Below are 23,081 nucleotides of genomic sequence, written 5' to 3'. Positions count from 1 at the left end.
GTAAGGGTGCAAATGCGGGGATTCACACAGTGGAGGGTAGGCAAGCAGCATTTACCTGCTTGTTAGGCAGCAAAAATACACTGCTTAGCACGCAGGTCTGAATCAGGCCCTAAGTATCAATAATATGTATTTACCAGCAACAATAAATCTTATTTCTGTATTTGGATTTGTGAGGAATCACATCAGTGCAACTAGCATTCCTTTAGCAAAAAATGTCCTGCTTTATCCCACATCTGAGTATTGGTAGAGAGATCAAAGCTTTGAGAATGAAAAAGTGGAAAGAGATAAAGTCCCAACCAATCAGTTAATGTCATTTTTCAAATATAACCTGTAAAATGATAGAAGCTGATTGTTCATACTTTGTCTCTCTCCAATCTTTGATAAAGCTCTCTCACAGACCGGTATCTACAGAATAATAACAAAAAGTTAACTTCAAGTCAAAATACAGTAATCTGCTCTGACATTCAAAACAATGGTAAAATATTACAGTTGACCTTCTACAACTCATCAAAATATACATTTTAGAATTTGTAGTTTATTTGTCAAAAAAAAATGGAAAAACCCAAACAAACCTCATCATCTATACTCTCTTTGGAGTTTAGCTTATTAGTGTTATATAAAATATACTCTTTTATTTTATTGCTAGATATTGGGCAAAATATTGCATTTTAAGAAAATAGTAATAAATTATTCTACATGGACAAGTAAAAAGAAAAAAAATGCTCTAAGCTATTTTAAGTATGAAAGTGCCAAGGGAAGCTTTGTAACATGGTTAAGAAAAGAGCATATGACTTTCATTTCTAAGAAAAAAGGATTAGAGAAACCCATTAGCAACTGGAGTGACACTAGCCTTTAGGGAGAGGATCCATCTCCGTGTTCTTGAAGAAGAGAAATCATAGCAATACAAACTCACAGTCCAGTTCATTTTCAGCACCTCAAATTTGTCTTTTGCTGACAATCAAAGGACAACACTGGGTATAAAAACCTATTCCCAAATGCTCTCTACATAACCAACTCCTAAATGCTGCACTCTGACAGATTAAGTGGAGAAAGTATTCAATCATTTCAAGACCTGGATAAATGATAACATGATTACTTGAAAACTTAGAAAATAGTTTCTCTTTATAAATAACTACAGTACAGTACTTCATAGAGTCAATTGCAGCAAGGGCCATTTTAAAATTCTTGAAGTCTACCTGTCACTGAGAATTCAGATTAGGACTCAGTCATTTAAAAAAAAAAATGTCAGAGGATGAATAATGTGTGCAAGTTTATTGGTGACCCATCACCAGGAGTATGCACTGCTCTGTCCCCATTTCTCGGAGGCACACATACAGTATACATCTTTGCTTTACAGAGGGTATGCAGTAGGAGATGGTATAGTGCAGTGGTTACCAAACTTTTTGGAATCACGGCGCCCTAGAGCATCAAAATATTTTCAAGGCACCCCTAGGCCAAATGCTTCTTTTCGAGAAATTCAGAAAAAAAAAATTAAATGAAGTGTATTGTGTTTATACAGTATGTCACATTTATGTGGTGAGGGACAGGATTTGCTTCTGTTTGTCCACATATATTATGATTGGCAGCCACAAGCACTGGTTTTGCCTGGTACATTGACCATAAATAATATCAATTGATCTTGGTCCACCAACCCAAGGCACCCCTGCAAGTGTCCTGAGGCACCCCAGGAAATGTCCTGAGGCACCTCAGGGTGCCTAGGCACACAGTTTGGGAACCACTGGTATAGTGTTTTCTTTCATCCCATTTGCTTCTATTCGGCTACAGAGGGAACTTTCACCCAAGCATTGTTGAGCTAAAACATGGAACCACAAGTGTTGCTGGGGCCTCAGCAGGCTCACTCAATTGGTGGCCAAAGGGTATGTGAGGCATGTAGTGCTCTAACAACTAAAGAACATCATACTCTCTAAGCACCTGGGTTGTTGGGATTACTGCACAATATGGTGGGCACTGGATTGACGGCGTACTTTGGACTTTCTAGCATTCTAAATTGAGTTGTGGATCTTTACCAAATGATTTCAGTTTTGCATTATGGGACTTCCACAACATATTGTATTCCCATTAGAATGTATTCCTATAAAAATGAGAGTTTACATCTCATGAAAAAGAAAAGGTATAAGAAAATGGCTTCTAGTCATGCTCCCTGTCTGAGAAAACTGTACATTTCAGACACATATAGACCTCTCCCATGCTGTATAGCATGATTGCAAGAAGCCTCCCACATGGCTGTTCTTGCTGCCTCTATGACCAGTTTCTCAACACAACAGGTACGGACTACAATTATAAACTGGAACTAGGAGGAATACGTCCTTAAAGAAAATTGACTGTTCATTTATACAGGATCTTAATGTATATGGCAGCCACCAGAATGTTCTCTATATTGTATGGCAGCAACCAGTATGCTCTAGATTTAGCATGGCAGGAATTTGGATGGTGTCTTTGGTATTATGGTCACTGTAATCCTCTGTGAATTCTGACCCAACTTGAATGGTAGTGACTGGGCAGGGCCGGATTATAATGGGGGCACAAGGGGTCAGTATCCCAGAGCCCCCCTCTAGCTAGGGGCCCCCTGTGGTTGGCATGAATTTTTTTAGCTAAATATTTTGTGCATGTGAGTGGGGTAGTGCTGCAGCTTCACCTATCTGCCATTGTGACAATGATTAATGGTGCTGAGCATCAGGAGCCAAGTGTGCAGTGCATTACTGGGAGTTGACTAAGTCCCATGACACTTTGCACCAGAGGGGAGAGGCTGAGACGTTGGTGCAGAGCTCTGATTGGTGGAGCTCATTACATGCTTCTCAGGCCCATGGAGCACAGCAGCAGCAGCCTAGTCATGGGAGAGTTTTTAATCAGAGGCAGCCCTGAGACTGTGAGGTCTCCTACAGAGTAAGGTGCAGAGGGACAAACACAGGCTTTTCATGTTATATATATATATATATATATATATATATATATATATATATATCCCCTGCAGTTAACCATTGACCAAGTTTATACTGCCTTTACTCTGTGTTTTGACAGTGTAATATTCCCTCATGCAGTTTGCGCCCAGTAATGACAAGTGTAAGGCTTAATCTGGCACTGCGACTGGGTTGCTGAGTATTACATTGTGATTATTGGATGCTCTCTGAAATGGCTATTGGACATTGGAATGCACTCAATAGTGTATGGCAGTCACTACAATTCTCTATTATGCGTCATTAATAGACCTAACGTTTTGGATACAGGTAGGTGTGTAAGAATGGAATACCACCACCTTGGAATCACAGCTCACCCCTTAAAGCAGGCATGTCCAACATTGGCCCTCCAGATGTGATGATACTACACATCCCAGCATGCATTGCCACAGTTTTGCTATTAAAGCATGCTAAAACTATTACAAAGCATGCTGGGATGTGTAGTTTCACAACATCTGGAGGGCCAACGTTGGACATGTCTGCCTTAAAGGGATGAGGAAAACAGACACTTCAAATATTTAAAAAACAAATCCACAATTAATTCATAAAATAGACTCTTTCTAAAACAGTATTTAAAACATATGTAATCAATTTCTTTCTGGTCATGAAAGTTGCAGATAAAAGCTTCAAATAGGTAGGTATCTACAGTATATACAAAACAAGAAGCATCGCATAGACAGATAGATTATACAGAGAACATTCCAGTGATCAACATACAATATAAAGAGTTTCTATTGAAGAATACACTATAAACACAGAAATAATCAAAGAATGAGGCCTGTCAATAAATAAGATACCATGACCGCTCATTACATAAATATATTCAACTTGTTCATATAAATATAATCAATATAATGCAAATGTCTTAGCATTTGTTACAATGGTACACCAATACATATATCCTGGCAAAGAAGCCTGAAGTCAAGACACAACATCTTGCTGAACTTCACCTTCAATTGCTATTTGCCTTCCACTCAGGTGCTTTTCCAATATTTTAAAGAGATAGATCACTAAGCTCCATGTTACGACTGTAGTGTTGATGGTCCAGTGTCTCCCTTTGAATTGCTGCTCACCTTGTACATCTGTCCTGCCATTAACAAAGGCAGTGCACCAATTCTAAACCTGGTCCTATGACTTGACATTACAACCATACACCTTGACAAGCTGACAATGAATTTAAGAAACAGGATTCCAAAGTCAGTATGTTACCTGCCAGCATACCAATCACAAGGATGCTACCCACATTCTTAATAAAGTGTGGTTGTGCTATTTTTTTTATTGATATGTTTTGGAATGTTTACTTTTAGAACTTTTAATATACATATAATATAAACTAACATGTCATACCATTAAAGTCACTCAAATCTAAACCTGTGGTAAATAGCATTAACTCATGACCACCGGGAATGTTGTAGAAAGGATCTTCAGTACTGGTGGTGTTTTTATACGGAGTTCATCTGTTCCTAGACTCCTACTGTAACTGCGTTACATTAATATTCATGGTACACAGTGATCTGATAAAATTCTTTGGATCCAAACATGCAAAAATTTATAATATATACCAAAGAATACAATTGGTTAAATAGAACACGTACTCCAGTATTTTATAGTTTAGACATGAACTATTCAAAGACTATTGTTTTATGGGGTCTGTCTAGCAAGTATAGTACCACTTTATTAAGTCTAATGAAAATATGAAAAATATAGCATATTGTTTGTTTATTGCTAGTTATAGATATATACAGTATGTGCAGATTATTGAAGCCTTTGCCCATATGTTTACTTTACATTTCTTGAAAGCTTAAAAGACAGAAGGCGATAACGCACCAGCCAATCAGCTATGTTTGAAAAATGATAGTTAGGAGTTGATTGACTGGTGCGTTATCGCCTTCTAGTTTATCTCCACGTTATCTCTTCACCAGGCTTAATACAGCAGCCCCAATTAGTGTTATCACCGCTGTTCACGACAATAGGAAAATCTGTACTACCTGAAAGGGTTTGCTGTCGATAGGTCGACTATAATTAGGTTGATGGTCAATAGGTCAACCACCATTGGTCAAATGGCAAAAGGTCAACATGGAAAAGATTGACATGGAAAAGGTCATCATGAGTTAGATAACACCTATCCCTGTGTATCAATGTCTATTTCCCTATGAAGTGTAAGCTTGCAAGCAGGAACTTCCTTCCTGTGTCTGCAACTTCTTAGTTTGTTTTATCACTGTTGGTTCCAACAGAATTTGTGCTTTACAAGCAGAGTTTAAAGTGGTCCTGGAGAGGTGGTGGAGCTAATTTACCATGCCACCCCCCCCCCCCACACACACACACACACACACTCCACCCAATAGGAGGAACCCATGCCAGGTCCAGAGTAACACAATCATATTCACATTACACCACATGTAGTGAACCTGATTCATATTATACCATAAAGTAGTGCCCCTTATTCATGTTATGACACACAGCAGTGCCCCTTATTCAAGTTACACTACACAGTAGCATTTCTTATACATGTATGCCACACAGTAGTGACAATTACAAATAATGCCCACATCTGTAGTACCCCTTACAGGAAATGTCTACAGTAAGTGCCCTATACACTGTCCTTCCAGAAGCTTCGTCTTCTCTCTTGTTCACTCTAGCAATGGAGACGGCATGACATCACATACGCAGTCCCAGAAAAAGGAAGCTGCTGGGACAGGTTTTACTGTTGGGATTACTGTTCAGGGCAGTGGTGGAGGTGGAACTGAGATCCCCCTACCATTACAGGTGGTGGACCTCAGTTCCACCCAGTTTCCTCCCCACTTTAACCCCTGTGTATACATTCACACACTATATTTGTTTTCCCTCTCTTTCGAGGGGGCACTGAACTGAAACTTCTCGCAACTGGTATGAATTTACGCCCCTGGCCAAAACCATAGCATTTTTGCATGTTTCAGATTGACCCTCAGGAGGCTGAAATCTGAAAAGTCCCCCAGGGCAAATTAATTGCTCCATTAGGCACCATCTAGTGGCAGCTGGGGCGAACAACAATTCAATCACTTCTCATATTTCATTAAGAAGTGAAGTGACTTACAGTGTATCTTCTTTTTATAGTAAAGTACTGCACATAAGCCCCCAAGAAACAAAATTAATAAATAAATAATACTATTAGACTTGCATGTCAGTCAAATATCTGGGGGAACAAAAACAATCTTTGTCTAGATCATGCAGATAAATCCTCTTGTCCTGTGTAATCCATCAGATTAATAAGATCTAAGCAAGTTTATGATATGCTAAGTCAAAGAAATATTAAATCAGAGTGTATTACTGAGTAATAAGATTTTTTTACCGCCACAGAGACAAATCTCATTGTCCACCAATTTAACCCATTTAAAAATATTTTAAACTGGTTCATAAAATAAGTATTTTTTTCTAGATAATGTAATGCTAGTGTAAACACAATGCCGAACTGCATTACCTAAGCTATTATTGATTGTAATGAGACTTGTTTTTTGTGTTAGAGTTATATTAACATATACAAATGAATACAACATTACAACAGAAATTGTCTACTAAAGATTGATAAATCAATAGAACCGTCAAGAGCAGTACTGACTTGATGCAGACAGGACATAGCAGCTTAATTTCACTTAAAGATGCCAATGACTATATAGGATGCATTAATGGATAGCACAATGGAAGCTAATTGGAATGCATCCAGATGTTAACATGCTGTGAAATAATTCAATGCTTCCTGAATCACAGGACATCCTTTATAGTTTTTGGCTTTACGTTCAAAATCTGTACAACTGTTGACAAATTCTATATATATATATATATAATAATTATTATATATATATATATATATATATATAACGAGGTGTGGATGGCGGCACTCACGGCTTCTGATGAAAATTCCTGTCGAGAATTGAAACGTTAAGCTTCCTCTTTGGTGTTGCTTGAGTTATTTCATTCGCCGTGAGTGCCGCCATCCACACCTCGTTATCTACCTGCATACCCCGGAGGGCACCTGGCTTCTTATAACTATTCACAGGAGGGGAGAGTGCCGATATCCAAGCCTATATATATATATATATATATATATATGTGTGTGTGTGTGTGTGTGTGTATATATATATATATATATATATATATATATGTGTGTATGTATATGTGTGTACTTGTTTCTGGCGGCCCGGCACTCTCCCTAGAGGTTCAGCATGCCCCGGTGCCCTCCCGGATGGGTATGTGTAGATGGGCAGGAATGGGCGGCACTCTGAGCTAACTTCCAGTGATTTATTGAGCTGCGGCAAAAACCAACATTTCGGGTGCGGTAACCCCTTTGTCAATGCACTCAAAGATAAAAGATGTGTGTGTATATATATATATACTAGGTGATTCATCGCGCCCTACGGGCGCTCTTCACACCGTCGTAAGGGGCTGCGCCCCCTTAATTTGTGAACGTTTGTATATGAGAAATATGGTTAGAATTGTATGAAAGATGCCCTGTATTGCAACTTAGGTGTCCGCGAATCGTGGGAGGGGGGGTCGCGGAGGGTGCCGCGAATTGCAGGAGGGGGGGTCGCGGGGGGTGCAGCGAATTGCAGGAGGGGGGGTTGTGGGGGGGTGGATGCTGCGAATCGCGGGAGGGGAGGGATTGCAGAGAATCGCGGGAGGGGGGTCGCGGGGTGGGTTGCCGCAAATCGCGGGAGGGGGTTACGGGGGCGGGGGTTGCGGCGAATCATGGTAGGGGGGGTTGCGGGGGGTGTGCCGTGAATCACGGGAGGGGGGGTCACGGGGTGGGGTGCCGAGAATCGCGGGGGTGTGTGTGCCGTGAATCGCGGGAGTGGGGGGTTGTGGGGGGGGGGTGGGGGGGGTGTGACGCGAATCGCCACAAGAAAAAATCAACACAGAAAGGTCAACACATGTAAATGTTGACATAAGTGTGGCACTTCATTGGTGTCCATGTCGACACATGAGAATGAATATGAAAACATTCAAAAAATGAAAAAAAAAAACTTCAAAAACTCATGTCAACCTTTTTCATTGTCGACCATAGCCATGTCAGTGTTTTCCATGTGCAATTTAATTCTGGAGCTGCCGCGAATCGCAGGGGGGTGCCGCGAATTGCGGGAGGGGGGGTCGCAGGGGTGGGTGCCGCGAATCGCGGGAGGGGGGGTTACGGGGCGGGGGTTGCGGCGAATCATGGGAGGGGGGGTCGCGGGGTGTGCCGTGAATCACGGGAGGGGGGGTTGTGTGGGGGGGGAGGCGGGATGGTGTGTTGCAAATCGCCACAAGAAAAAATCAACACAGAAAGGTCAACACATGTAAATGTTGACATAAGTGTGCCACTTCATTGGTGTCCATGTCGACACATGACCATGAATATGAAAAAATTAAAAAAATTTAAAATAAATCTTCAAAAACTCATGTCAACCTTTTTCATTGTCGACCATAGCCATGTCAGTGTTTTGCATGTGCCATTTAATCCTGGGGCTGCTGCGAATTGCGGGGGGGGGGGGGGTGCCGCGAATCGCGGGAGGGGGGTCACAGGGGGTGTGCCGCCAATCGTGCAAGGGGGGGTTCTTTTTGCCGCGAATCGCGGGAGGGAGGTCGCGGGGGGGGGGGTGTTTTTTCCGCGAATCGGGGGGGGTCACGGGGGAGGGTTTGCCGCGATTCGCGGGAGGGGGGGTCGCGGGGTGGTGGTTATGCCGCGAATTGCGGGAGGGGTCGTGGGGGGGTTCTTTTTGCAGCGAATCGTGGGAGGGGGGGTCGCAGGGGTGTTTTTGCTGCGAATCGCGGTAGGGGGGGTCGCGGGGGAGCGGGTGTTTTTGCCGCGAATCGCGGGAGGGGGGGCGCGCGGGGGGGAGGTTTTGCCGCAAATCGCGGGAGGGGGGCGCTCACCTGGTGGCTGTGGAGTAGCAGTGCTGGGCAACATGGGAAGGCAGTGGGTGTCTGGCACTGTCTGTGGGCTCACTGGGCTGGTTCTCTGTCACATACCTCCCAACATGACCCTCTCCAGGAGGGACACAATGCTCTGTTTCTAGACTTCCCCTTAATGTATGATTGCCATCACCTGTTTTAAACAGGTTAATATCTCAGAAAGGTGTTCAGCACAGATGAAGGCAATCACACATTAAGAGGAAAGTCCAGGAACAGAGCGTTATAGACACAGACACCCACTTTGAGTGACAGATGTAGCCAAATATATAGGAGATATGTGTGTATATATATATATACAGTACATGTGTGTGTGTGTATATATATATATATATATATATATATATATGTATATATATATATATATATATATATATATATATATACATACATACACACACACACACACACATATGTGATTTGTGAACTGGCACTCCGTGAAGAATAGTCAGCTGCCTGCATGCCTTTGTTAAACAGCATGCAGCAAACGATGTGGCTTTTTTTGATGACGTCATTCAGTGTAAAGGAGCCCATAGACGCTCCGTTTTTGCCGGCTCTGTTCTGTACTATGCGATGCGCGCTCCCGCGCATCACATAGTACGGTACAAAAAGTATGTGCTGCACATACTTTTTGTACTAGGTACACATCGGATCGGATCACAGTGCATGCACAATGCATGCACAAGGGATGCGATCCGATACGATGTGTACTTTAAAAGTACAGAACAGACCGCAAAAACGGACCGTGTATGGGGGGCATTTTTATTTGGCCTGATCACCATCTGTTGCTTTGTGCTCAGACAGCAATTGCTGAATTTGGTTATGAATTTATAATTCATGTACTATTGGTGGGTCTGTCAATGTTGTTCATTGGCTCTAGCCTGGATCAGATCCACATTGCCACCCAGAATGTCCAAACACACAACGACCAAGGTGAAAATGTTGTTTGTTCCCTATGACCTTCTAACAAATATTTTTTTGCCACATGTTCCTGCTTTTTAGTTTTCTTACTAAGTTTTATAACGTCAATGATGTATGTATACACCATTATAGTTCTTCAGAGCCGGGTGAACGGGTGCAACCACATGACTTGGTTCACACATGACGTCATCATTTCCGGTCCGTGATCTACTCTGACCAGCACACAGCTGTGAAGATCATCCAAACACTCAGTATAAGGTGAGGCATGTGTTAGTTGTTTGCTTGTTCACTGTAGCCTGACGATAGGGGCTTGCACCCCCAAAATATTGCAATAAACAGCTTCTGATTATTTACTAAGTTCTGGAGTGCCGTCTGGTGAGTTAACCCTGGTGAGTGCTCTCTACAAAATTGGATTATATCTGGAAGTGATCATATGGACTTATCTTTCTGAGATTGACACCCCAGCATGAACCGTGGATTTGTATTTGTGTTATGCCGCTTATATCTGGACTATATATATATATATATATATATATATATATATATATAGGCGACGATGAAGAAAGGGCACTCAGGTACTTAGAATAGCGTGGTGAAAATGGGACCGGATTTAATCCATCAATCAACGTTTCGGGGTCTCCCCTGTCGTCAGGATGATACAAACAGTGGAAGCTGTTTTGAGAAAAGCCTATTAAAGGGCTGAAACTTTAACCGAGGATTTCGGCTATGTGTATTTATACAAAAGAAATGGTTCAGGTGTTGCGCTAAAAACAAACAACAGTTTATGGGAAAAAGGGGAAGATCAGAGTGCGCTACTAACTGTACCACCTAGCATAAACCAATATATAACATGATCACACAATCATTGATTTGCCGGAGTTGGTTAGCGATGTTCGATAATGAGACGTAGACTTCATTCAAATGGTATTCTCTTTATTAAAAGAAGCCCAATGCGTTTCGTCAACACGACTTCCTCAGGGGCCACGCAAAATATACGTTTTAGATATCAGGCTTTACAACAATAGGGCATTCCTTATGCCAAGTAAGAGTGCAAATTCCAGTTCACTAAATGGTGGTGAGGGCAAACTCACTGAGGTTAGTTTAACTTTACTCCGGACGAGTACAAAAAAGGGGCCGTATTTATAAGGTTCACGTTCAAAGTTGGAACTAACCTATAAAAGTCCAATTAGGAATGAAAGTCCCAACGGAATAAGGGATTCATCCGTATGAAAAACATTCATATACAAAAGCCTAGATAAATGGTTTCCTCAAATTTCAGACCCAGCAAGGAAAAGAGGGTGAATCTCCCGCAATCAAGACAGAGTAGCTCTCTCCTAGAAGGCTGACATATATATATATATATATATATATATATCACAAGGTCCGGCGGCACTCAGGATTCAATAATACAGGAAAACAGCCAGGGGCAATGTTCTGCCAACGTTTCAATTAGCTTTACTAATTTTCATCAGGGCATGACCTGACCTATATATATAAAATTAGTCAACAGTTGGGCTTTTCCATCTTGTACTCCCAGCTCATTTGTATTATTAGTAATAAATTTGTGCTATCAACACTGAAAGAGGGACCCTTGTCTTGCCATTTGCATATCTATATACGGGGAGAGAAATCTTTCAGAGGCAGAGGATCCCCTTAAAGATACCTACTGTAGATGCGTCTATATTATTACATTGATTTGTGAGTATGGTACGTATGCTATACCAACCTCTGAACATGCACATGTGGTGAATCCTGCTCAGGCATAAAATAAACCTTTATGTGCACTATCTACCTATTCTTATCGTGAGTGAGGGTACACTTTTGGATGCCCATCCCTTAATTCTTTTAAGCATATTTTCATTGACGGAATATTCACTGATACATGCTTTCATTGTTTTGTATATCTCATTCATTTCAGACAACTCAACAGATGTGTTGACAACTTTTCATCGCCCCTGGTCCGTTTCTCCAACCAATCTACTTCTTATTTATTTAGCACCCTCTAGAAGATAGTAGACAGGATCTGATTGCTTGCCCATAGCAACATCACATGTGAAGTAGAATACACAGATTAGTAAATTTCCCCCACAGTCTCCTAGCTAACAATTCAGATCCAGATAGAACAATTGCTTTAAACAGTATACTGGCCAGTGTTTATTGCATGAACATTTTTCATATCTATGCCACTTTTGTCTGCATTAGGACTACATTTGCAATTTTATATTCAATAGTTTAGTTAGAAATGTTGAAATAAACCTGGCGTGATATACCTAAATAAAACAAGTTGCAAACAACAGTAATCAGTGGTGCTGCTTCATGAGTAAATAAGATATTTTCATTTAATGTGTGATTTATGAATGGTGCTCTAACTTACATAACGGAAACCTTGCCAAGTAACCAATCACATTCAAGTACTCTGATAAAGCACCACAGATAATACACACTGTATACAGTACACCTTTCTTTTTGAGCTGCAAAGAGCAATTGCCAATGATTTTATTATACTGATTGTTTACTTATATAGTGCTCAGATATCTGCAGCCCTGTAGAATCAGATGGAGCATTCATTTGCAGACGAGTAGCTTGCACTCTTTATTCTGTATTACAGGCACACAATTACACATACACACTACACAGACTAGTATCATTACACTATTTGTTCCATGCAAATCTGTGACAGCTAAAATAATCAACCTCCATTTAATTTCAAGCCTCTTCACCAGCAGCTGTACAATTTATTCAATGCCATTCTGTTTTTTACAGCTTTATAACGTCAATGATGAATTATTTTATGAAGAAATAAATATTCATTAAAGGGAGTTAGATTTAAATGATGTCCCTTCTAAAAGACAAATAATTGTGAGATTTATCTGGATGAAGATGGAAATATGCCTGTAACCATATCCCATGACAATTTAATAGTCTAGCAAAATTAAACTAGTAGACATAGTTACTTTTATCCACAGCAATCCATATAATTAAATGCAATACTGGTTATAATATATAAAATGTATGTGGAGGAATTAGTGATTAAATATAGATATAAATCAGGCCACAGTGTTACATTATAATATAAGAAATTGCCAGCTGAGCAGCTCTCCAGAATGGAAAACTCTGTCAGGGTCATTGGCGTGTCCTCCACTATAAGAGTGAACATTTAAAGTACACAAACAAAGACACAGGTTAAACAATTAGCCATTATTAACATTCTTTATGACCATTTTATATATTAACCCTTCTATTCAGAGTAGTCGCTGCTCCTGAAGACTATAAATTTTTCTGGTAAAATGTATTTATTGAACTTTGATTAACATGGAGAAGGGAGTTACAAGACACTGCAAACTAATGAGATCTACACACGGGGTGACTTCAGGGCATTTTCTAAGCGACCTGACTAAACTTGACTAAATTTCATAGAAAATGTCCCTACATCGCTCCGCTGTAGGGATTATAGCGATAGCGATGCACGGCCCCATGTTTCACTATTGCCCGGCGATTAAGATCCAGCATGCTGGATAAATCTAATTAGATCGCCAGTCAGGGCCAGTGTTCTCACTGGAGAACACTGGTCCTTACAGATCACTCAGCACACATCACTGACACATCGCTCAACAAAATCCCTACATGTGTAGGCCCCATTAGATAATTTATTGTATTGATTCTATAATAACATTGAAGGATAAAAAACATAAACCTTTGATATTTATGCTAACCAGCCTTTTAAGCATGTATCTGGCCCATGTCAGGCAAATCTGGTTTTCATAGATAACAACAACATAAGGTCAATCAGTATTGACAAAGGTTATAGCGGCACACAGGGAGAGTCTTGCCTAACACTATAGTCAGCTGTTCTATGCTCTTGATCATTTGGTCTCAGCAATACGTTTTTAGGACTTCCAACTGTTAAATATTATTACCATGACAATGAAAGTAAGAATGGTTACTAAAACCTATAAAAAGAAGAAGCTTTGAATGAGTATGATTACACACATTTTCCCCCACTTACTTTCCCTTGCATATCTCTGCTTAGCGCAGCATTTTTCTCTATGGCAATCAATACTACAGCCATTTATAGGGCATACTTAGAGTTAGAATAATGCTGACCACAACTGTAGCAATATGTACATGGACTAGTTCTCCCTAAATAAGCCAGATGAATATCTTCCAAGTGTCAATTGATTTGTGTAACACACTTTCTATTGAAATCCTCTACTTGCTTCCATATGACTGTACCTTCCGTGTGGCTTTGCCATTATGAATCCATCCTATCTTTCTTAATTATACTAACAACACAATTCATTCAGATGTAATAGTCACAAGGAAATATTCCAGAGGGAATGTACAGGCGCTTTGATATGAGCTATTGCTTCAATGTAAGCTGCTGCTCAAAATGTGGGGGTAGTCACTCCCCACCAGGAAAAACAGAGAAAGGGACAAGCACAAGGCCAGTCGAGCAGCGCTAAAGATGACACCGATTGATTGGAAATATATGAAATGTTTTACTTACATAAAAAAAATTCAAATACATATTAATACAATACACTATAACAATGTTGGGGGGGAAAGTAAAAGTAAATTGGAATGAAGGTAAAAACAATAGCCAAGCAGCTTTATCAAAGGTGATGTAATAGTCTAGCTATATGTTTAAATATGTATATATATATTAATTAAATCAAAATTTCAAAATGAAAGTATCTGTTATTTTAAAATGAGAAGGTAACAAAGTGAGTAATAATTAATCAGGCCACACATTAATTGTAGATGCCCATTCTTAAAAGGTAGCCGACTATAAATCATTTGAATTAAGGAAAGTACGGTATCTGTTTCATAGATAAGTATCTCCGATTTTATAAACTGCATATTCTTGGGCCAAAGTAAATAAAAATAAATAACAAGAAACAAATTGAAGGGTAGAAAGTAATCCAAATAAAGATGTTACAGTATGTTCATTTGTGTTCATTAATCACAATAAACATTTGTGTATGTTGAACATACCAGATTTCCTACACACACTCCCCACTTTTAACTCACCACATATCTCCTTCCCTATCATTTGTCGTCTAATCCCAATATATCGCCATCAACCTAAAGCCCCGTACACACGGGGGAGATATATTGCTCAGCCATATATGGCTGAGCAATATATGGCTGAGCAATATATTGCTCAGTTTCTCCTTTTTATCAGCTGAATCGGTATCGCATAGACATCGAATGGAAATTGAACAAGTTTTTAAGCTTTCGATCCCAATCCGATGCTGATGCGCACTCCCGTTTAGCCGAAATCAAATAGCCAAATAGACAGTGCAGCCAAGACTATATAGAGTAAATCAAATACAAAGAGAATGAATCGAATGCTGTATTTTTTAACTCGCAATTCGATCCCGATGCAATCCTGATGTGTTCTACATCGCCAAGGCACTCCTATGCCCCTTCTCCCTTGTATGAAAAAGCTTTTATTTGAATTTATAGCATAGTCAAAATTGCATAGTCAAAATCATATCAGCATCACAGGACCACATTTCACAATTATTTAAATTATATCATTATGTAATTGGGCATTGAGCAAGGTGTACTGCTGCAGTATAAAAACAATACACAATGGCCAGTATTCAATGCTCCCGATTCACCGATTTTTGGGGGGCTGATCGGGCTGTTTTCACTCCTTGCGGTGAATCTTTTTCACTGAAAATGTGATTCACCCTATTCAATATTCACTGTTCGCTGAAAGCAAATAGTGAATGCCGGCCAGTTCTCCGTTTCATGCTCGCTGCAATTTGCTGGTGTATTTCAATGGGGTTTTCACTGGGATTCGTCGAGAGTGTATTCAATGCTAGGATGGCAAATTGCTTTCTCCCTGATTTTTGCCATGATTCACCGTTTTGCATTCGACATCTTTTTAAGGTGTACTGGAAAGTGATCTTTTAAAATAAAGGGTTTTTTTGGGTGTCAAAAAATCAGATTTTTTTTCTGTGAAGGGGCATGCTATTTTTATTCATGTGCTTGAAGCACATTAATATATATTTAATTTTTATTTGAATTTAAAAAAAAAATGTTTTTACACATTCGCCAACAGGGAGCCGGGAGCCACTCATTAGATATTCATTTATTCACTGCACACTGGTCCCGACTTCTTATGAGCGGGACCAGTGGAGCGGCTCCCTACCCCTGTCCCTTGCCAGCTATCCGGGGGGGCTGTGTCCCCGGGAGCCCTCCCCCACAAATTCTGGGGCAGGCAGGGATGTTCACATCTCCCTGCCTGCCTCCGTGCCCCGGCTCCCTGTGGCAATCACCGCAGGGGTTAAAATTCGCCGTCAGGGGCAGCAAGCCCCTGCGGCATTGAATAGGGTGACAGCCAGGGAGGGCTGGCAGCGAATGCTGCAGCCCTCCTGAACCCTGCGAATGTTCAGCAAATCCTAAACAGGATTCGTTGCACATGGAGAATAAAACCATTGAATACTCCCCAATGTTTTGCTAGCTGCCCATGTCAATACTAGTTCGACCATTAGTTACACTGGATAAATATGGGAGTGCCCGTCAAACAGTGTCCTGTTTTATGATTGCTTCACATGTGAATAGAGAACGGCTTTCTATATTTTTGTGTGGGATATCTGTTCTAGAGTGCACCTCCAACAGAATCGGAATTAATACTAACCAGATTATAGTTTGGGAACAGTAAACTATTTTGAATAACTAATTGTCATACACTATTCAACTAATATGCCATATTTTTTAATTTCTAGGATAGCCAAGCTGAAATCAGCCATTAGGGTATTTGTAATGCAGACAACACCTACAGGTCAAATGTTTAAATTACAGTTGTATTTAATTTTGTAATTTGGTTTTACTAATCTTTTCAGTGGACAGAGAGGTGAACTTTGTGATTGGGTGCGCACAACAAAACCAAAAGCAGCTTGTCAACAGTTTAAAGGTGACATTCAATAAACACCTTACACATGGAATACAAGACAAATGAAAACTGTTAATTTAGCGCTAGGGGTTTTCCCAAAATAGATCCGTGTGAAATATCACAATGTAATCAATGTTGATCCCATGTAGGGTGGGATTTCCGAAGTTTTAATCCTCCACTAACCACGTCCTCACAATGGTGGCGGGTATATGAAATGACACAAAAAAATAGAAAAATAGTGCGGAACTTTAAAAACAGGTATGTTTAATATAGTTGTGCACTTACAATTTAGATGATGAATAAAGCGTTTAAAGCAATCGCTCAAAGCAAACTGCGGTCACAAGGATAAGTCAAAGGTGCAAAGTCCCTCCAGATCCGGATACTGAAAGTGGCTAGAGCCGTGGATCCCGCAAGTGTGTTCCGTTTGAGCAGGTAATTAAAAGGCAAGACACGCCAAATGCATTTCGGACTGACAGGTCCTTCCTCAGCAGCGTCAGGAAGGACTATATTAAACATACCTGTTTTTAAAGTTACAAACTATTTTTCTATTCTTTGTGTCATTTCATATACCCGCCACCATTGTGAGGACATGGTTAGTGGAGGATTAAAACTTCGGAAATCCCACCCTACATGGGATCATCATTGGTGACATTACCTCTGATTACATTGTGATATTTCACACAGATCTATTTTCGGAACACCGCCAGCGCTAAATTAACAGTTTTCATTTGTCTTGTAATCTCTTCAGTGGTTATTTAAATTCTGTAAATTAGTAAATCCAACTGACCAATATCGAACCATATTTCTGGGCTTTAGGTTTTTTTTGTCAGCCTTCAAAATACATACAATTACTTAGAGTTTTAGGATATGTTTAACTTGATATCAGGAACAGTTACTGTTAGTGACTATATATACAGTATTAATACAATAGGATGATTTTCTTACCTTAAGACATTCATCTTGTTTAGCAAGATCTTCAAAGTTTTTTTTATTCAGACATGAAGAGTTGAGTAGAAGATCCACCTCAGCAATAGACTGCAGGAGGCGCGCAATCTCTGCCAGGTATGTAGAAGGCACATTAGAGGCATCAACTTTAATTCCTTCAGTCATTGACCGAGTCATTTCTTCATGAACAGTTTGCTAGTGTAGATAGATAAGAAGTTTATTTTTTTAAACAACTAATATTGAAAACATCTTATATTGAAAACATCATAACAGAAGTAGCATTACAAGTTATACATTATTAAATCCTAGGAAATCATTTCCAAACAATATATCTTTGGGGTACTTTGCAAACCAAAGTTGAGAACCTCTTATAGTAACATACTAAAGTTCAAGGTGGCCACTAATGCCAATGTGCTTATAATGTATAAAAAAATGCTGTATACTGATTTTGCAGAAGACATCAAAATAATTGGTTATAGATAAGTTTTCTAAAAATATAGAAATAAATAACTAATTGTAAACATAACAACTGGATCTAATCTATGACTCTAAAACATGTAACTCTACTAGACATCTCTCAACTATAAAAAAAGGTAAAAAAAAAAAAAACCCTTGCAATGCAATTATTATAAAAGGATGATCTGCAGGTTCCAGGATAAAATTTTAACCAATAAACTGTAACTCGACAGTCACAATTGAATGTTCCGACTGTCGAGTGTCAGAAAGTCTAAGGTTTGGTGAAAAAAGGCAGCCGATTCAACAGCAGAGAATTCAACAGTCTGTGACCTTTTCCAACAAAACAGATCCGACTAGTGCAGTGGTAGCCAACCCTAGCCCTCGAGAGCTACCAACAGTTCACATTTTCCAGACAACCTAGCTGCTGCACAGCTGCACCCATTAATCGCTGACACACTTTAAAAGATACACAGATGGAGCTACCGTATTTTTCGGACCATAAGACGCACCTGGCCATAAGACGCATCTAGTTTTTGGGGAGGAAAACAGGGTGAAAAAATATTCTGAACCACAGTGCCCAGGTGCAGTCACTGCCACCCAATGCCCTGGCATAGCACTATAAAATAATAGTGGACAGTGGTTTTACAGCAAGTGTGGTATTATACATAGATTCATGAGATGAGAAGCCCCTACAATAACCACATGCAGCAACTGTGCATGTACACATGGATAGGGAGTTGAGCAGGGTCACAGGCACAGAGGAAGTGGGGTAGTGGGGGACAAGGTGTCACATACAGGGGGCTCAAACAGGGGGGTGGTGGTTACAGCGATCCTTGGGCACTCACCAATCTGTGAGGAGAAGCTGCAGGGTAACAGGGAGGCTTGAGGATCCAGGGACAGAGAGAAGGCTCCAGTACCACAGTGCTGCCCAGCTTGGGGGACTTGGAAGAACAGATCCGTGCACACTGTGGCTGCGGGAGGTGCCGCTTCCCCATTGATTACACCCCTGCCGTGTTCCTTTAAACAGCGCTCCAGACGGGAAGCGCTTGGCACGCTGCGCTGCTCTGACAGACACTAGAGGTCATACAAACCTCTAGTGTCTGTCTCCTGTGCAAGGCGGCAGCCATCTTTGATGCGGCCACCACATACAGAGACTACGGCACCGGCTCCCCTGTCAGCGCCGCAGTCTGAGGAGAAGGGAGCTGGTGATCATTCGGTCCATAAGACGCACATAGTTTTTCTCCCACATTTTGTGGGAGAAAAAGTGCGTCTTATGGTCCGAAAAATACGGTAATTAGCTCACGTATGATTCTGCGAGGAGACCTGCAAAACATGCACTGTTTGTAGCTCTCGAGGACTAGGGTTGGCTACCCCAGGACTAGTGAATGGGCACCTTAAATCTTCAGCACCAATGTAATTTTCACTACCACTGGTAGAGTGCAACAACCCAATGGTATGCCTGTACAGCTGCTATACCTGCCCAATCAGAAACAACAGCTGAAGTCTAGAACTAGACCACCGCAGAAATCGCACCTTTAAAAATCGCGTTTTTTGCCGCGAATTCGCATATGTAATGAGATGCGAATTAGCGGCAAAAAATGCGATTTGCCGCGATTTCGGGCGATTTTCAGTCATGAAAATGTGCGCATTTTCATATATGCGATTTTGGGTAAAAAAATGAAAAAAAAAAAAAACGGCGTGGGGTCCCCCTCCTGAGCATAACCAGCCCCGGGCTCAAAGAGCCGGTCCTGGTTTCATAAAATCAAAGGAACAATCAAGTTGGGGCTCCCTGGATTTTATAAAACCAGCACCAGGCTCAAGGGCCGGTCCTGGTTCCCAAAATACGGGGGCCAAAATGACTGGGGGTCCCCCGTATTTCAAGAACCAGCACCGGGCCCAACCAGCCAGCAAGGTAATGCCACAGCCGGGGGGAGACTTTTTATACAAGTCCCCCCGGCCAAAGCATTCAGCCCTCTGACTGGTCAGCATGGGCAGGGGCCCTGGGGGAGTGGGGACCCCCCCAAAGAAGGGGTCCCCCCCCTCCAGAACTTACCAGCCCATGCTGAAGCCCGGGGCTGTCCTCGATGCCCCTGGGCTGTGGGCATCGAGCTGATTAATAGTGTAAAAAAAATAGATAAAATCCTATTGTGTATTGCTGTGGAACTATGAGTCCCAGCAAGCCCGCACCACATGCAGGGACTTGGAGAACCAAAAGTCCCAGCATGTGGGGCAATAAAGGGCCCGCTGGGACTAGTAGTCCCACAGTACTACAAATAGTTAAATAAAAACACACACACACAGACAGTACAACTTTAATACACACCAAGCCCATTCATCCATACTCACCTATGTTGACACGAAGCTTCGGAAACCCTTGTGCAGTAGAATCCAGAGGGGAGGCTGTGGAGAGAAATCATACTCACCACAGACGTCTTCAGCGCTTCCCCGGGTGCCCAGCAGCATTCTTCCCACGATCACCGTCCTCCGGTGTTCTAATTACATCTGGGGCTCCGCCCCCAGACTGGGACTTAGCCCCGCCTACCAGCCAATGATGGTCCGGGAAAACCCCCATGCTGGACCATCATTGGCTGGTAGGCGGGGCTAAGTCCCGGTCTGGGGGACTCAGTGCTACAGAGGCTGAGAGCGCGTTTGGCTGAGCTATGCGTCGCCATGGAGACGCATAGCTCAGCCAATCAGGACTGAGCTATGCGTCTCCATGACGATGTATCGGCCAATCGCGCTCTCAGCCTCTGTAGCGCTGGAACAGCGCTACAGAAGCTGTTAGAGGCAACGGAAAAGCCGGTTCTCCCCGCTGCCTGTAAGTGCGGGGGGAGCCGGCTGTGAAGCAGCCAGACCAGCGCTGAATCCAGGAATGGTAAGTAACGCTGGTGTAAAAGTGAGGTGTGTGTGTGTGTGTAATAAACTTTTACTTCTCTCTGTGTGTGTTTTTTATAAACATTCTTTTTACAGGTGGACTACAAGTCCCAGCGGGCCCATTAATGCCCCGCATGCTGGGACTTGTGGTTCTCCAAGTCCCAGCATGCGGGGGAGGTCTGCTGGCACTTGTAGTTCTCCGGTATAAAGCAATGTAATGTATGATCGATTTAACCCTATCAGGCCGGCGTCCACTGGCCACGGACGCCGGTGACAGCCCCGGGCTTCAGCCCTGGATGGGTGAAGCCTGGGGGGGGACCCCTTTATTGGGGGGGTCCCCACTCCTCCAGGTACCCCGTCCAAGGCTGACCAGCCACGGTGCTCATGTTTTGGCCGGGGGACCTTGTATAAAAAGTGTCCCTCGGCTGTGGCATGACATTTTTTCACATTACATTACATCATATATACAACACCAGTTTGGGTTTGGAATTTGCAAGTCGCCGAGTGCCAAATAACTGGCTCTCCACTAACTAAGTTTTAAATATCTGGGTGCCCTCCTGGAAAAAAAATGGTCTGTCTTCGCCAATGTAAATATGCAAATGGAGGAACTAAGGTGAATTACTGTGTGACGTAACATTAATAAAGGGCAATTTCCTGTGGTGTAATATAAATCAAGGGCACTACGTGCAGTGTAATGTGAATAAGATTGTGCTAATATATGGTGTAATTTTAATTTGAGGTACTATAGTGTGCCAACACCCCTTGCTTGTGAGACCACAGCCCTTTTTTATGGCACTAGCCCTTTATTAAATATGGGAGGGAGGACACAAACTTATAGTTTGCAGAGGGGGAGCGCCGAATACCCTAGCACCGGCCCTGCATGAAATAGATCGACATGGCTAAGGTCAGCAGAGTCAGAAGATCAACACAAGCATTAGGTTGACAATGGGGAGGTCAACAGACAAATAGTCAACTCAATTTTTCTCATGGTTCTTTGTCCCAAATTTTGACATAAATCGATATGGACACCGTATCTGTCTACCGCATCCCCTCACATGGCTTGATTTGCTCTCCATGCTTTGGTCATGGCTCTTCGCTGTGCTCACACACTTTTATATTCTCCCTCCACTCCCTAGTGTTTGATAGACTATGAAATACCACCTGTCGGCTCAAAACAATGTAAATAACTCATGTCGACCTTTTTACTGTCGATCATCCCATTGTTGACCTAATGCTTGTGTTGACCTTCTGACCCTGTCGACCTTAGCCTTGTCAACTTATTTCATGTGTCAACCTAAGCCCTTGTCAACCTTTAGTGGATGCGGTACTTGTGTTATATCTGGGCGCCCGATTTTTTCATTGTATTGCATCGCATCGCATCGCATGCAATATAGTGGCATACAATTCATGCGATGCTATTTTTCATTGTAAAGACCCGATTTTTAATTGTATAGTCACCCATGGGTGATTTCATACCCCCACTATCCAACTACGCATGGAGTATATTTTATATAGTGTGGCGAGCACAGCGAGCCACCGAGCCCAAAGCGTGACGAGCGCAGTGAGCCCCGCGAGGGGATGCAGAATAAAGTAAAGTAATCCGCGGCTGCGCTCGCCATGCTTCGGGATCGGTGGCTCGCTGCGCTCGCCACACTATATAAAATCAACTCCATGCGTAGTTGGATAGTGGGGGTATGAAATCACCTATCGGTGACTATACAATTAAAAATCATGTCTTTACAATGAAAAATCACATCGCATCACATGCCTTAAGTAGTGGCATGCAATGAAAAAATCGGGCGCCCAGATAATACACAAGTACCGTGGATGCCTTAATGTATGTTGACCTTCATAGTGTCAACCTAGCATATCCCATAGTAAGTAGGGCACAAAAGGTGGTATAGGAATGACTGAAAAATAAGGAATTTAAAGTTCTAATATTAAAATAGTGTTCACTGACTTATAGCTTGATATAATGTTACCAGTATGATCCAGTTATATTCATTGGGGTCCTGTGGGGCATTACTTTCACTTATTTAAAGTGTTTTACTCCAGTGTCTGGTTACTAAATGTAAATACTTTAA

The 23,081-nt window shown here is 41.7% G+C and overlaps 1 protein-coding gene across 13 annotated transcripts in view; it reads right to left on the bottom strand.

The window, feature by feature from the left end:
- The window catches only part of DMD (dystrophin), a 1,973,025-nt gene that overhangs the window by 1,043,681 nt on the left and 906,263 nt on the right, over positions 1-23,081 (bottom strand). For all 13 annotated transcript variants that reach the window (XR_014470468.1, XM_083174338.1, XM_083174337.1 and 10 more), the window contains one exon: positions 17,668-17,862. Coding sequence is in view for 12 of the 13 variants with exons in the window: in XM_083174338.1 (XP_083030464.1) it covers positions 17,668-17,862 (195 nt within the window). In the remaining variant the exon portion in view is untranslated. The remainder of the gene's footprint in view (positions 1-17,667; positions 17,863-23,081) is intronic.

Source organism: Crinia signifera, chromosome 2 (assembly GCF_055691185.1).
Source record: "Crinia signifera chromosome 2, ASM5569118v1, whole genome shotgun sequence".
Taxonomy (NCBI): Eukaryota; Metazoa; Chordata; class Amphibia; order Anura; family Myobatrachidae; genus Crinia; species Crinia signifera.
This window is presented reverse-complemented; position numbering and strand designations above follow the sequence as displayed.